This window comes from Platichthys flesus, chromosome 13 (genome assembly GCF_949316205.1).
Source record: "Platichthys flesus chromosome 13, fPlaFle2.1, whole genome shotgun sequence".
NCBI lineage: Eukaryota > Metazoa > Chordata > Actinopteri > Pleuronectiformes > Pleuronectidae > Platichthys > Platichthys flesus.
This window is the reverse complement of record NC_084957.1, coordinates 7,581,646-7,598,974: the sequence shown is the minus strand read 5'-3', so window position 1 is coordinate 7,598,974 and position 17,329 is coordinate 7,581,646. Positions and strand designations below refer to the sequence as shown.

Genomic DNA, 17,329 nt, shown 5'->3' with positions numbered 1-17,329 from the left:
CCATCAGGGACTGTGATTGGGAACCTTTTGAAAATGTCAAAGTGACACATGATTATGAATATTAAACAGCCATGTATAGCCCATGATTACTTGACGGGAGGAAGGGATTTGACAGATGGAGGCGTCTGGAATCTCACCGTGAGCAAATGTGATCTATGGCGGAATTATGGAAACAGAAATCAACAGTCCAATTAACAGAAACGTATTTATATTATCTTAGTCAACATGATATCCTGTGACATGAAGCATTTTATGAGTTTCCTAAGAGTGGATTGTCTGCTACCATCGGTTCACTGAGGTTCAAATGTAGTTTGTCGCACTTTTTTGAACCAAACAAGCAGCTGAGGTCGGTTTCACACAAACTGCTGCACTTTCGCAAATTAGCTGCCTGCATGCTACGTATGAAGGTCTCAACCGAGGAAAAACCATCCCTCTTGTCATTAAGCACATGCAGTCCTATGTGACAGCTGAGTCAGCAGTTTTCCAAACACTGTCAAATATATAAATGAATGATGAAACAACAGAAATACACTCAGAGCCACATTTCTCACATTTTGCAGGTCAGAGATCATCGAACTGAACATTTTTCACGTTGTTCTCAGTGGAGACGAACTCATCAAAGATATACTGACAAAACTTTTCCTTGTTGACCAGCTAGTGTTAGAACTGCAGTTTTAGCTAATTGTTACTTCCACTGTTACTCATTGCCTTTTTGGGGAATAGTTCCGAAACAAAGTGGAACAATCACGCTAAAGTAATTTACTTTACTGTAGTCAGGGTCATTTCAGGACAGAGATAGATTTGTTCTAATTCATGGCTGCCTTGCGAAATTCTGCACCTGTTACACACATGACCAGCAGGGGCAGCGTAGGGGCAGTATGTGGTCAAATCCAAAAGTTCTATAGGGTCTTAGCATAGACTGTAAATAAAGATGGATGACAAAAATGCTCCCAAAAAAATGAAGCCAAAACATCTCAATCGCCACCTGGTGGCTGGTTGCAGTATAGGTCATAAATCCCGCCTCCTCTATGTTTATGTAGTAAAAAGTAAGTAAAAAGTTAAATTACTTGTCAAATTAATACATTCATGTCATTTTAGGTAGCTCTTATCACACAGAGTTTTTTAAGTGATTTGATGGAAACGAGTTGAAATGTCTTGATTGACAGCCGGGGCCTGACCCATGTGATTGGTCGAGCATGTGCTTTGAAGGGACCTCACTAACGCTCCATCCCCGATGGTACACAGGATATTTTAGCTATATTCTGGATAGTGGAAGAAATTGAAGACGCGTGATCCATCTTTATATACAGTCTCTGGGTTTGAGTTCTGTGGTGTGCCCTCTAGTGGACTACAAATGCTTCAAGTTATCGCAAATGCACAAATAAACTCTAAGTATGTACCTGTGGCTTTAGGTTTTGCTGAGCTGATGATTAGAATTGATCAATCCGATGTTGTGTCACATCACAACAACAAACGCAACAACAGCAGCTTTCATTTCACTACTGCATCAATAGGAAGCGGGACCACAGAAAAACTGTCTTGTGCTGGTCTTTGTGTTAATTTCTGGTTGTCTTCCTCACAGCCATTTACACATAGATCACATTAGTATAGTTGGTATTGTTGCCTTTTAAAAGTGAAAATCCACTCAAACCCTGAACCAAATCATCCCAAGTTCTTCAGAGACCCGGTGACCTGATGCTCATTGTTAAAGGGATTTCACTTCATGCTGTGGAAAACAGCTGCTAGAGAACAAGCCGACCTTCCATCATGATAACAACTATTACAATGACTGGATAAATGCAAGGTTTTTAGTTTTATTCACACACTGTGAACCTTGTGCTCTTAAAATCTGTGGCGACCTTGTCTCGCCCTTTTAGCCTGAAGTAAACCAATAAGAATATTTCGGCCTCCAGAGTTTACTGTTTACACATCACTCCTCTCTGCGGCTGTAGAACTAGATGTATTAGATTGAAACTGTTCGGCTGCGATAAAACTCTCTGAGCTTCCTTTCTAACTCTTCTGATTCTACCATCTCCTCCTTTCACGGCTCAGCTCGGCCGAGCGGCGTCGGTCCAATGTGCTCAGTCGTGTGTGCAAAATGTTAAAGTGCACATGGAGACCAAAACACACAGATGCCAGGTCCACACTGTAAAAAGATGCTACGCTTTGATACAGTGGTTCTGGCCCACAGCTGAGGAAGATGACTTGGCAAAAAATATGTATTTCTTATTGCTTCAGTCAGCTTAAAGTTATGATGCTAGCCAAAGTGAGAAATGATTGGAATATCGGAATCTATCACCTGTTCCTCGTCCGTGTGCAGCCGACTTGTATGTTAAAATGTTCCGGTGACACATAAACAGAAGGTGAATAACAGACATGATCTTTTCACCCCGGCCAAAAACTTAGTGACGCGTGGCACTCTGACATAGCTGCAGATTTTTTGTGTACAGAAATTGCTACAATCGTGATTCCTATTGTCGTACAAAAGTATTTTCCCTAAAATGTATAAATGACTAAAATTAAACTTACCTAAGTCATATATCAACTGAATATAAACAACGACGATTCAAACAGAACTTTTAGAACTTTCTCATTTTAAAGTTGGACTTTATGTACAAGTACAGTGCTACTGTCTAACACCTCAACCACAACCAGACAAAATGTATCATGTGGAAAGATGCTTCTAGCACATTCTAGGCCGAGGTCATACATTTTTACCTAAATACCCCCCCCCCCCTCGTACTTTTGATGGATTTAACATGAAGAAGATTTGCTTACTCAAGTATTCTCATCTTGTATACAATATAGAACATATAGATAATAGTTTCTCTTTAAATAATTACATAATTTATAATGTGAGATGAATTGGTATGATACAGTGTGTTTTCTAATCCAAGAAAGAGGAGGATTAGTTTAAGAAGAGATGAAGGAGGGATTCAGACGGAAAAAAAAGAAGAGATGTTAGCTGAATAAATAAATCATATTTCCCTTCTTTTTTCGATTATAAACTGGATCAAGGTGACATGCAGTCCTCCGCTTGTTCCCTTGAAGTGATCATGTACTGAAACTTGGTCCTGAAATCCCGAATCCCCTGGACTTCTTACGTGAAGCAGGACAACGCTGAGAGGGGTCCCATCCAGAGACGGAGAGGGAGAGAGACGGAGAGAAAGAAAGAGAGGACAGAAAAAAAAAGCTGTGTCCATTTTGTGCCTACATACTGCACATACAAGTGGTTTGTTAGCAGCACAGCTCGGCTGTCTGACTTTGGCTGTAGCTCTTCACCGGTGACAGCAAAGGAGGGGAGAAGACGCCGAGGCTCTGTGATGAATCTCACAGGCAGCTCATATCTTTTGTTGTCACCAGGACTGGGAACGGTGGTTGTGGCTCTAGCAAGCGAAGTCCTCAAACACGCCGTGGTGTCCAGTGTGATGGTGGTGAGGGACGTGGTGATTGGGGAGAATCGTGTTGGCGTACGCCCCCTCCGGGTGAGTCCGAGTCACGTCATGAGGCTCCTGTTGGAGGGAGGTAGACAGTCGACTCTTAGAGAAGAAATCATTTTGTGTTTTAAAATAAAAATTTCTCCACATTTTGAGACGTAGACTACTATTCTCCCTCTCTCTCTGCATAGGTTATAGGGTTACACACACACACACACACACACACACACACACACACACACACACACACACACACACACACACACACACACACACACACACACACACACACACACACACACACACACACACATATTTTACTGTATCATTTACATTAACACAGAGGGTAATTCTGTCCTCTCTGAATCTTAACAGAATTCATTTGTGATTTTCATTTTCATTTCTATCACATGTTTGAAATGAAACAGGGTTCTCTCTGCTCGTACTCTGAGCTAATTGTGTGGCGACTACTAAACTGAACAGTGAAATTTGATCTGAGCCAAAGTCTTATAGCTTAACTGAATCAGAACTGTAATAATTGAATGGTAATAAACAGATTGCCTTTTTAGTGCCTCTGGCGGCCTTGATTAAAAAGGAAAAACCCTGTTTTGTTCTGTGGAGCTGTGGTTAGACGTGAGACATGAAATCTAATACAAAATAAGCATCGCAGATAAAGTTGTGTTAGACAACTGCGAGCTCCAGGGGAGATTAATTAGGAGCATTACACTCTTCATTATTTCAGGAGTGGAAAAACATTAATTAGCTTTTCCCTGAATTCGTTTCTCCTCATCATTTTTTTAATGCAGCCACAGCGGCTACAGTGACGCAGGGAAAGTCGAGGCATGAAAACAATGCGATCATTTGTTGTGGAGCAATATGCACGTGCTGCACCTTCGCTTTCATTTCCTCCAGGCCCACTGTTGCTACTGTGCTGGTCGGCGGCTTGCTCTTCTTCTCCTCTTTCGGCGGCCGCAGCAGACGCCGTAGCCGCTGCTTCATCCCCTGGTTTCCCCCGGAGGACGAGCAGAGACGAGGGAGGGAGATAAGGGACGCAGCAGAGTTAGGAGTTTATTCACTATGAAGTCTGCATTAAAGTCAACCCACCACCACCACCACCACCACCTCTGACTGGGCTTTATTCATACATGTGAGGCAGTCAGCAGACAGCCGGCTTTAGGAGGAATCAGCTGAGGCAGGAGTTAGTGGCATGTCCTCAACACACACCCGAGTGAGCGGATATTAGCTTCTCCTGCCTGAAACTTCTCACTTAAATAATAAGTGGTAACATTCTGAGGATTACATCTGGAAACAACACTGACACACACACAAACACGCTCAGCGATTAACATTTACAAAAAAACAAACAAAGTCGATATTGAGAAAAACTTGAATAAATGACGGAGCACTAATGTGTGTTTTGTAAATAGCGACTGTTGCTTGGGACACGACTCCGGACAATAGCTGCTAATTATTATTAATCACCCGCTACTGTGGGTCTGAATTCATATTATGACCGACTGCCGTGTGGGGACAGTACCTCGTATATATAATCCAGGATTTCTAAGATTGTCAGGATGCTGGCTCCGATGAATAAGCCCATCTGGCCCCCGATGTCACCTGGAAAGAAAGAGTACTTAAGGAAACGCACAATGGACACATTGTTTTCCTGCTAATTGCGACGGAAAGTGAGTGCCGCTGCTGTAACAACAACACCTTTCACTCTGCACCAGCGAGTCTACATGATATTCAGGAAACTGTCGGACAGAACTCTTACCTAATAAACCTGCAACATCGTAGGCTTTCTTCTGCTCAATTGTTTCATAGTTCAGCGCTTCAAAGAAGATGTCCAAGACCAGGAAGTTGTCTCTGGAAAAACAATCGGAGAGTGAATGGAGCAGAAAACAAGAAAAACAGGTGATTTTGATCATTTTCTACAAATCTAACACATCTTTGGGGAAAAAAGAAATACCACACCAAGTCATCTTTGTGCTCGCTGTAAATTGCATTGATGGGATTGTCGGGCCGACAGCGCTTTGCACAGACCTAACCAGCGACCGGGAGATAATGAGGTGTTTCAGGGTTTAAACTGAGACGAGCAGAGAGAAGCACTGACAGCGTGCTCCGTCACTTCCCCCAACTCTGATCTCTTTGGATTTAGATAGTCTGGCAAAATTAAGTGTGAGAAGCATCATCGGCTCTTTGGTTTAGAAGTCTTTGCGTTATAGCACGTACCCCCGATGATTAGACACAGACAGGAATTAGAGTATAAGCACATTGTTAGTGCACGGAATTCATTGAACCAAAATATGAGCAAACGCTTCATGAGATGTATTGAAGAACAGAAACAAAGTTAAAGCCCTGCAAGTGGGGGGGAGTTTTGATGTTCGTTACACCTTAGAACCAAATAAATATAATCGAGTCGAGGGCAGATGCTGAATAAGCCCCACATAATAAAGTGAGCAGACATAGTGTTACGATTATAACATCCTACTTCTTTAAAAGAATAAACTTACGCGCTAAACATTTTGATGATTGTGGTATGTAACATTAATAGTGGTTTGTCCCAAACCTGCACATCTGGGATTACAGGGGTGAACAAAACTGAAAAGTTTCATTCTCTTTGGACCATTTTAGTATTAATTCAACAATTGGCATATGAGACCATGACTTTATTTTAAATATAATTAGTTTTCTGTGATATTGGAACTAGAAAGGTAGCAAGGTCCCCTAAAACATTAAGAATCATTCAATGATAATTATGTTATCGTTGTGTTATTTATCTATTTATCATCCCCATTTTTATGATAATGTACAAAAACACACAGTTCTGAAGGCCATCAAATGCAGGAACTCTGTCCCAATGGTGGCACTTAAATCACCTAGTTAAAATTAATTTTTGCAAATGTTGGAGAAAGCGCTAAAAACTCCTGGTTCTGTCCCTTTGTCCTTGGTCCATAACCCCCTCCCCCCCCGCCCCCACACACCAAATTTCTTGAAAATCAGACAAAAAGAGGAGAAAATTTGTATTAACCATTTTAAGATTAAATGAAAAAAACAAGACCTGTATATTCTGGTGTCTGACAATCAGCTTCCTATTACTGAACTAAACGCTTGATGCTTGTGTGATTGTTTATATTTACGGTTGTTTTTTTGTGATTACAGACTGGAGGTCGTAGTTTATGACCCTTTTGATGGAACACCACTGCTCATAAGTGAGTTTGGTCGTGTTGACGGTTCCCTGTCGTACCTGATGTAGTCCTCCGTCTTGTCGTATTTCCTGGAGAGATAGCGAGCCGAGCCCTTGCTGGGGATTTTAACCATGGAGAGCTCTTTACCGTAACGGGTGAGATTACAGGGCGTCTCGCATGGACAGCTTTCCCCCGTGCTCTTCTGTTGCTGTGCTGCAGCACAATGGAAAAAGTGATTTTACAGATATTAAATTGGTCAGTTTCAGTGTGTGATATGTGGTGGTCACGAGAAACCAACAACAGAGTCTATAGAAAAACCAACCATCTTCAACAAGGAAAAACATGTGTGAGAATGAGTGTCTGACAGGAGTGGGAAGGTTTATAGTTCCCTGGGGGCAGCAGAACAAGCTGTAAACTCTGCTCATATTATCTCACTTTTTATGGTTGTTAGTAAATGGTCGTCTGTTTACTCATCCCGCAGATACTGAGCAGCATCAGTGTTCATTTGGAGTCATGTTTCGGATCAGCTATTGAGCTCTGTTTTGGTCTCCACCCTCTTTTCAGGAAAAAAAAGAATCAGGTAGTTGCTAACTTTGTCAACGTAGCGTTTGGTGGTGGGTGGTTAGGCTCGAACCTAAATAGTTAAGTTGTCGGCTATTAAACTCAAACAGGCTCACAAAAAATCTTTGTGTGCAAATGTTTCTAATCGTGGGAGGTGTGATTTTTAACATGAGGCCAAGTCAACAGATTAATCCACTAACTAAATATATGCAGGAAGTAAATTAGACTAAGAGTTACCATGACAACAGTACATAGGGTATATATTACGTTATACTACAAATAAGTACAGTACAGTTTGTATTGTTCTTTTTTATGAGGGATAAAATGAAGAGAGTATGTTCAGTAAGAGAAGCAGATTTTGTTTCAGCCCTCAGCATCAATAAAGTGTATAGGATGTAGTGACATCTTGTGGTCAGGTTGCAGATTGCAACTAACAAGTGACTGATCCTTAGAAAACACAACTAGTCATTTTTGTGTCTGGCATCACTGCTGACATGTATATATTGAAGAAAGGTGCCAATGTAATGGTAGCACCACTGTATATTTTCTTACTCTTCAGGCATTTGGTGAGAGTTTTCAGGAGCTTCCAGCCATCGCATCAGAGAGATTATTACAATATATGCGCTCAATTATTTTGCATGGCCCTCGAAGGACGTTAGAAGGAGGCTGGAGAATCTTCAGGGGTTATTCAGGTATCACAGAAAAGCCAAACGGCCTCAATAGAGCCAACACTTGGTTTGTACATTATTCTGGTTTAGAAAGAAGAGAGGAGCTCATTCAACGGTAACAAAAGCACTTTCATTCTTAATGTTGCTGATTACACACAAATAACATAGTAATCATGAGTGAGTGTTATTTTCCATTTCTGCCAATAGATCCACTTAAATCCCACTCACGACCTTAAAATGTAATTCCATGGCCAGGAAATGACTAACAGTGAAGGGTATTGATAATTGTGATGTTACAAATTAATTATAGTTCATAAAGAATGAATTAGTTTACAAAATCATTTCATGGACAATACGTTTCACAAAATGTCAGGTAATGTCAGACTTTATTGGGCGGTGACTGTAGTAACAGTAATTTAATTACAGCATTTGCGCCGAGAATAAACAATGAAGTGCAGTAAAGTGAGGCCGAGGGCCCGGGGAACTTAGCTTTCAACCAATTACCATGCAGACATGAACTGCTTACACAGTAGGAAATTCATACATAATCCAAATTCTAAAGCAACACTATGTACACAGGAGGGTAAATAGATCTCTTTTCAAATTCTCAATGCATTCAGCCCAAACAACAAACAGGCAGTGTAAGCAAGTTATAATAATTTGATGGTTTATGTATTTTATAACTCGAACAATAAGATAATTTGTACGTATGAGCACGGTGGCAGCTATTCTCAGTCTGATGTAAGACGAATATAAATATATGAATGATTTTAACTATTACATTTCAATAAGGGGGAATTTATCCACATTATTTGATTCCGTAATGTGACCCACATGAATACGAGCCACTCTTTCTTGTAAGATATATCTAAGATTTCACTCAGCCATATTCTAAATGGGGTTTGAATTCAGCAAAGAGCGGCATAATTAATTTTCTGGCTTATTTGGCCGAGAGATGATAATTTTTACTTATATGTCTGCCATAAAAATGTCCCTTTTTACTGCGACTGTAATGCCTTTGAAACTAAGACCTCTTGGTTCATTCAGCATGTGGTGGAGCGGAGTGGGGCTGGAGTCAAAGGGCTGAGGGTGGAGGGGGAGGGAGCAGATCTTCAGCGATGGAGCGTCGGTTAATTATGAACAGTTCAACAATAGTGGCGGCACAGCCATCGCGCACGAAAGTGACTAAATGACACTGAGGAAAAGTCATTTGAAAATATCTCGTCTACCTGCAGGTATTTGTATGACAGAAGAAAAAAAAAATCCTTATCATATTTACTGATTCTGTTTCCATTTCCTATCTATTGTAATGAGAAAAGAAATGAAGGGAGATTGTTTCTTACCGAGTGCTTTGTCAACACAGTAGATTTTACTGGGCGGGCAGATATCTGCGGTTCCTGGGGAGAAAATGAACAGAAAATGAGTCTGATCAATCAGAAGCAAAATGATCAGTGACCCGTGTCTGCTGCGATGAGGAGCCGCGGCTGTGAACAACATTCCGCAGCTTATCATTCATCTCCAAATGACGGCAGACACAGGCAGAGGACGGCTTCCATTCAGAGAGACTGGACCATCTTGGACGTCTGTCCTTGATTGCTATGAGAAATGGAGCATGGTGGCTCCACCCGCGAGGCATATTTAGAAGGTCTTTAAAAAGCAATCAATGAGTCACTTTATTGCAGACACACATATTGGACTCACCATTAATGACAGGTATTCATCAGAAGCACTATTAATTGGCAGAGGTGTGTTTGTCTGTGTGTGAAATGTCCGTGAGTTAATGTTTTGTGGACGACTCCGTCCCCGTTACTAAGAAATGTTAATTATTACGCACAAGTCTTTCATGCACTTTTGCACTCATTTAGTCATTCTCTATAATTTGTATGGTTAGACAATTTTTTAAAAAGTAAAAATGCATTGCTTTAAAGCATAATAAATGATTGTGAAACTTTACTGATTGTACAAAAAAGAAGGAGAGATATTTCTTTAATATTTTGAGTGTGGAGGCAGAAGCAGTGGAGTGTCTGTGTATGCTGTCTACATATCAAGAGCAAGAACAACTTAATAGTGTTTTTTTGGGTGGTCATCCAAATATAGAAATAGGGTGGAACACTAAAATATTTATCTGGAACTGAAAAAATCGGGGGAAACACAGTTTTGCTTCTATGCCTCAGAGTGCAGGAGTTATGTGCATCAAATGTTTTTATATTTTATTATTGGCCACATGCTGGTGAACCCCACTTCAAACTGTGAAGGCTTGCTCCTTGGTCTGAACTTACATTTTAGTAATTTGTGATTAAGTGATACCCAGTTAACAAACATGTTTGTACATATGTCATATGTCTGAAAACATAATCTTCAAGACGGAGGTAATAACAAACGAATGAAGGAAAGAGGAGAATGGCACCCAGTAGAGCACACACCTCCGCCAAGGCCCGACAATGCCCTAAAGCTAGGGTTGGTAATCTTGGAAAACTAGCAAGAGCAGGCTGTTCCGTAAATATGCAACCGAAACATCCCACCCCTTCCCATTGGTCCTCTCGTCAAAGCTACATACCCAAAACAAATTAATGTTCCCTCAATAACAAACTGCTAGAAGCCAACTTTTCTGTGACTGACTTGCACAGGCAGGTAGGTCAGTAAGTGACGGACAGGTCTTATTATTACAGTCTTGCGAGGGCGACAGACACGTTTATCAGGAGAGTTTCAGCACAGTGTTTTAGAATCAACGTAAGCCAACCTTTAAATTCAATAAAGCGGCACATTGCACACACTCATAAATATGAGTCCCCTAAATATGCCAGATCTTTTAAAATTATCACCTGGGAAATTGGTGAAAATTTCGAAAATTTTGCAATGTTAAAGACCCTAATAAAAAAGGATCTGCTGCTTTGTTTGTATAATATGATATGATATAAATATACATGAAAGTTATTTTGCATAATCATTTAATAAATAGATAAATTAGTCAACAAATCCATCAATCAGTAATGTAAAAAAAATAATTGGTGTAATTTATTGGTAGTAGAGGATGTAGCACCACATTAAGCCCTATGATGCACATTGTGATTTGTGAATATGGGCTATACAAATTTAATTAGATCGATTGGATTTGTAAATAATCCTGTTGACAAAAAATAATCCAGCCAGCAAACGGGCAGGGATGAAAACATAACCTCCTTGTCGAAGGTAAGTGTGATCTGTGAACAACATAACTTGGTTCCGTTGTTTACATGGCAAGAAAACAAACACACAACAAAGCTATGAAAAGAAACCGACAGAAGTCAAACAAGCTGAAAAACGAGAAGCAGCCGACTGCGCGGTTTCATGCTCATACACGTTAATGAGAATCTGCTGCCATGTCGAGTCGACTGTAAACAGCAGCTGGATTGTGTAAGTGAGTGCGATACAGAAACGGAGAAACGAATTACAAACATTTGAGCTGTTTCCGCAAAAACTAGCGTTATTAATGTGTACATCTGAGTAACACAAATCTGTAGCAGCGATCTAACACCGCTCCACCGAGGAGAAAGAAGATCTGTACGGTGAATTGTAAAAGGCTTTGGTCTCCTTTGATTTTCCATCGACACTGTGTTGTCACATCGAGGCTGTGAGAAGCTCTTTCAATTCTCCGTTCGGCCTCGTGCTCCCTGGGCGAGCTTTAGAAGCAATTGCTCCCTGGAACCCACTGAAGGAATTTCAGTGCACTTGATATGCAACAGTAAATTATATCCACTGCTGATAATTGCAGTCAACGAATGCGAGCGACCGAGGGCCTCTGCTAAAGCTACAATGGGCAAATGGCCTGGAAAAGCTTCAGTGTTTAATATATCTTATATAATAAATATCTAATCTGATGTAATACATCATCATGGGAGGTAAAGTGGTTCTGCCGCCCCATAAACACCTCTGCTCTGGGAACATTCCTCACTATCTGTTCATTCCAAAGTTTCCCCCTTTAGAGCCCTTTTTTTTTTTACTTGTCTCATACGTTTGAATAATTATTGCAGTGAAGAATATTTTTTGAAAGAGGTGCACTTCTCCCCACACAGCTAATTGATGAAACAGGAGTTTTTACTGGCTTGGATCTGAGGTATAATGTTGGGAAGCCGGGTTTGCACGAATGTGAGACACATCAGAGGATACATTAGGTAAGTTAAACTTTACTGATCACATGCCAGGAAATGACTAATTACAGCAGCAGAATGAGGTAGACAATAGAACATGTGAAAGTATAAAATATAATAAAATAGGCAACAAAAAAGAACACACACATACACAGAAACACATACGGTAATGCCTTGCAAAGAGATTTTCCTTTGTTAAAACTCTACAATATCAAAACCACCTTAGAGCAAAAAGTAGACACTGTGTTTTCCATATATCTTCTTATATCTAGCTGTGCTAAATAGAGCCGCAAATGTCCGGTGCACAGTGTAAATATGGAAATGGAAGTGAGTCATGAGGTTCATTGTGGGTTTCATGCCTTCACTTCAAACGCTGCTTCTCTAAACATGGCGACTCGTTAGACACGTCAGTCAAACAGCGTGAATTCAGTGATTCAACACTCTGACTTCATGTACTCTATGATGACACACCGTGTCCAGACATCTAACTTTGTGTTGTACCAGACTCACTTTACAACAAGCAGAACAGAGACAAGTGCAGAATTATAATGTCTGCTTTCTTCGATGCCAATAAACATGATTGAATAAATGGTTGAATCATATTTCAGTAATATATACATAGAGTCATATATATGAATGTTTTTTCATGTTGTAGTTAAAATACTTCGTTAAAATAGTCTGCATTTATTTCAGTCCGTGTTAAGGAGGGATCGATTCACCCATTCATGCAGTTATATTTTAATATCAAATACTGTCACAGATTCCTTCTACTAAACTGGGCCAATTCATGTTTCCATTTCCCTAAAGATGAAATCAAACCTGATTATTTAAACATAGATTAGACTAAATAAGCCCAAAAATAAACAACTAAACTAACTAATTTTGATTTGATTTTGATGAGTCGCTGGCAGCACTGCTGAGGAACATCCCACTGCAGTTATCAAGCATCGGGGTATAGTGGGCCGGCTGCTTTTTAAATCACACAAGACCACTCACTGTTAAAACAGGGAAAACCAGGAAGTCACTGTATATAAATATAAGATTTTTCACTGTGAAAGGCTATTTCATGACCTTAAGGCTGCCACAGGATCTGTGTTCCTCCGTTTATAATTACATCCACCAAGTTTTATCTGCGTGTGTTTGTTTGCAAGATGAATCAAAAACTACTCTAAACTTTGGAGGGTCGGGGCCATGACCCTATACTGAGTTTGCAAGAATTTATTTTCATTTAACGTTCATTAAAAAACATTTTGTTGATCTTCCCAGAGAATAATTCATGGATCTTGAATGTGGTGCAGATCCCCAAATAATTAGAGAAACACAAATGATCGTGTGACAGGCTTCCCTGTTTTTCCAGTTGTTATAGTAACAGGACATCATTTGAGAGCATGGATACAACTAATACTAGTACTACATGATTATATACTAAATTGAGTGCATTTGCAATTTATGTGCACAAATTCAAATCTTGTAGGGGATGATCTTACCAGGCATGTGCACCATTCTGCAGTTGCACACTCGCACAACCTCGTTGGTCTCGCAGAGCAGGCGACAGGCGCTGATGCTGTACGTGTCGTATCCCGGGAACTTCTCCTTGCTGGTGGAGCGGCAGTTCCCCCAGGGCTGGGGCAGGTAGGTCAGCTAAGCACACAGAGATTTATTAGACCCCAGCCTCAACCATCAGGGGTGAACGGTCTGAGGAAGAGCAGTAATCTGCTGGTGGGGGGAAGGGAGACGGGAGGCAGGTGTGCGTCTGATGAAGAAGACCTACCCTCTGCTCCTGACATGAAACAAAGGTCTGGAAGCCCGGAGAGACGCCGAAGCCCAGCTGGTGGATGTAGGGAGGCTCGTCTTGACTGTGGATCTGAACTCGTATGCCGGCCTCCAGGGACGTCTCATCTTCGGGATGAAACAAGAGCACAGAGCGTTGCAAAGGGGAGAGTACAAGGGAATTTCAGATTGCTGCCTCATCTGACAGCCTGGACTCAGTTTGATGTTAACTGCGAACCATATTTCAGTCAGGTTTGAAAAATAGGCCAGCAGGGAATAATTTTATGTGACAAGCAGTGTCTGCGGTGGTATATTTTGTTCAGGAATTTCCTTTTACGAATCACAATTTCCAGGTGTCAGGGATGCAATCAAAAACTGCATTATTTACAGTGCGTGTCCCAGAGAAATAGAGGCAGGTTATTTTTTCATTCAAACCCCAGTGGAGGTATCTCTGCAGTAGCGTAGGATAGGATTACAATGGACAAATAGTTTTGAGGCTTACTTGTCTCTCTCCAGATGGGCAGATACTCATCCTGCTGTATATCCAGCATGATCTCCAGACCATTTCCCATTCCACCCTGCTTGCTTTTCCTGGATGTGCTTTTGTTGCCATTAAAAGTGTAGCATTTCCCATATCTGGTGTAAACCTGTAAGAGTAGAGATTCAAATCAGGACAATCACCATAAACATGACAAAGTCCACTTGCTGGACGACACAGGCTTGTGCTGGCGATGCATTGAAATGGAGGCAGAGATATGGAACAAAAAAAAAAAAAAAGATAAATAAACAAACCGAGCCTGTGCTAGTTGCAGAACATTATTCCCACAACACCTCCGGATGCAGTCTGCTCGGCTCAGTCCCCTCACAGACTTTGATAAGCTGCATTTGAATGAATTCCCAGCGCCCACTGCATGAACCCTGCACAATGCTGCTCAATAGTACCACCGAGACGCTGGGATATCAAATAGCACAAGAGAGTCTTTAATCTTCCTTCAAAAGAAAACAAAAGACAATAAGAGAGAGAGGCTTTTTAAATGAGTTATCACATTACCACCTATCGGAGGAGCCGTCTCTGTGGGTGACACATCATCTCTTTGTTTACGTCTCTCTTCTAAACCTCTGCACTGCAGAAAATATCCATCTCACAAGTCGTTTATCTGTTTCCTCCTCTGTGTTTTAAAGGCATAACCCGGGATCCACAAGGTAATTGAAGTCTTTACAACAAAATAAACCCCACAATTCTACTGATGTCAGTTAACTCCTCAGAGTAGGTTATGTTTCTCTCCCTGTCCTTTGGCCTGTTTATTTGTTTATTTGTTAGTTAGCAGGATTATGCAAAAACTAATGAAGGGATTTCCACAAAACTTGTGGAAGGATGGGACATAGTCCATGAAAGAACCAATTAAATGTTGGCACAGATTTGGAAAAAGAGGCAAATACAATATCTGCTTTAATAACTTTCTTTAACATTTCGAGAAAGGGATTTTTTTTTTACATTTTCACCAATTGCTAAGAGAAAAAAACAGATCTTACCCAAAAAAGGACCTGATATCTATGTGTTTGTTACTTTATGTTTACATCGGGAGCGGGTTCCTGTCTACAGAGGCCACCATGTTTTTTACAGTAGCCAGTAGAAATATTTGAAGGCTACCACAGGTTCTCTTTCATGTTTGGAAGTGGCGGGTGAGGTGATGGGTATTCAGCTGCAACATGCAACCTCACCACTAGATGTCACTAAATTCTACACACTGAACCTTTAAGATTGGATTTCCCACCATGTTCAAGCATTTCAAATCTATCTTCTTAAAGATAGTTGCAGTGAGCAGCATGTGGAGCTAAATAGCTTAGCGCCCACAGTAGCTGCTAATGTAATGTTACTGCCAAGGACCAAACTTAACCACATTAGCTTGTGGGGTAACAGATACAGAGTTTAGGCTGTTTACAAAACTGCAACCTCCATCCAAGTTAGTCCAAGTGTTATGCCAAACAGATCCCCTGAACAACTACTGTGTACCTGCAGGAAAAAATGTCAAATAAAAGAGGGAGAAATGACAGTGAAACAACAATGAAGCTGAGTAGACGGCAGATGTATCATTAAAGAGCCACAGTGACAGTCCCAGCTTCTCCACAACACTGACGTCCGTCTGTGTTCAGTCTTTGATATCAGCTTGATCCACCTAATGAGCACTGTGATGTCTAAATAAGGGACACTGGTGGAACAACACACGCTCTCATTTACAGACAACGGGGTGTATTCGCATCTGAGGCCGCTGAACAACAAATCAAAGCGGCGGCTGTGGGTTTCATTGGAGTGATTTCCTGGATCACAGTGAGTGAGTTAGCATTGTCCACAACAGTGATTAGAGCAAGAAATGACCAGCATTTACAAAAGCTGCTGTTTAAACAGGCGGCTGCATTCAACGTAATAACAGACGTCAGCGCCTTTGATCTGGGTCGTGTTTTGAATACATTACATACAGTAACCTTCAAAGTGCGGAGGATTCAGAGAAGCAGCCGATACAATTAGAGATCTGCGTGGTACAAAGGGGGCTTCGTGCTGAGCATTTGTTCGGTTTGTTCTGATTGTTGTTTTTTTAGGTAAATTGCAGCATCTTTCCAGCCTGCGTATTTAGACAATTATAGATAGAGTGCAGAGGGGAGTGGGTGGGGGGGGATGACTTTTGACTGACATGTGCTATTAGGTTGAAATGGTTTAATCTCTATTTGGCTGGTGCGGAGCAGTTGAGAAGGTAAGCTGCACTTATCATTGATCCTCCCCTCCCTGTTCATTGACACACTTAAGCCTCGGCAGGCCGACTTTATCTGATGGAGCAGGCAACAGAGGCAAAAGAGGATTTCACTTTAGAAACGCTCAAAACACCTCGACCAAGTGCACGGGTTCTACGCTCTGAAACTTTGGGGGCTCTGGAGGACGTTGGCAACTCTCACAAATAATGTCCCCGGAGAGCTCTGGGAAGTTTTCCCATCATCTCACGCAGGAAACGCCTGTTGGCAGAGCCTCCCCTGGTTTATTTCTCAGCTTCCACACGCACTCTCACTTCCTGCATCTGCAAAGTGATTGATGGAGCATTTCTTCTTTTGTTACATCTTGCACCGAGTTTAGCAAAGGTAACAGGACTGACTCTGGAAATTCCCAAGCGGGGACTTGGCACCGCTGTTGACAAGCTGAGACGCAGCAGCGTGGTAGTTACCAACCAAATGAAAGGAGGTATTGTACCCCTCCGAGTATTTCAAGCTGCACACTTATTATTGTGGCACTTAATGCAGCATTCTTGGCTTTGTTGTCATATTGAACTCGACAATGTGCGACACAACGTGTGAGAGATTTTCAGACGGTAATGAAAAAGCGATCAAAACATGTGCTCCAGTTCGGCATGATTATGCCAGAGCACAAACACTTTAACTGAACTGAAACCCTCTCATTTACTGCAGCTGATAACACACAGAGCACAGTATTACACAGTACGTTCGAGAATACAGTAGTAAGAACATGACATTTTTTATTGCTGTTTATTACAAGTTTCAAGTCAAAGGCTAAATGTCTAACTGGGAGAAGA

The 17,329-nt window shown here is 41.2% G+C and overlaps 1 protein-coding gene across 1 annotated transcript in view; it reads right to left on the bottom strand.

Annotated features, from left to right (window-relative positions):
• Positions 1-3,026: 3,026 nt before the first annotated feature.
• Positions 3,027-17,329, bottom strand: part of asic4a (acid-sensing (proton-gated) ion channel family member 4a) — a 74,339-nt gene continuing 60,036 nt past the window's right edge. The window contains exons 2-10 of the mRNA XM_062402273.1: positions 14,254-14,398; positions 13,753-13,880; positions 13,469-13,622; positions 9,198-9,251; positions 6,685-6,838; positions 5,212-5,303; positions 4,975-5,054; positions 4,329-4,439; positions 3,027-3,512 (exon numbers count right to left, since the gene is read on the bottom strand). Of these exons, the coding sequence (XP_062258257.1) occupies positions 3,387-3,512; positions 4,329-4,439; positions 4,975-5,054; positions 5,212-5,303; positions 6,685-6,838; positions 9,198-9,251; positions 13,469-13,622; positions 13,753-13,880; positions 14,254-14,398 (1,044 nt within the window). The 3' untranslated portion in view covers positions 3,027-3,386. The remainder of the gene's footprint in view (positions 3,513-4,328; positions 4,440-4,974; positions 5,055-5,211; positions 5,304-6,684; positions 6,839-9,197; positions 9,252-13,468; positions 13,623-13,752; positions 13,881-14,253; positions 14,399-17,329) is intronic.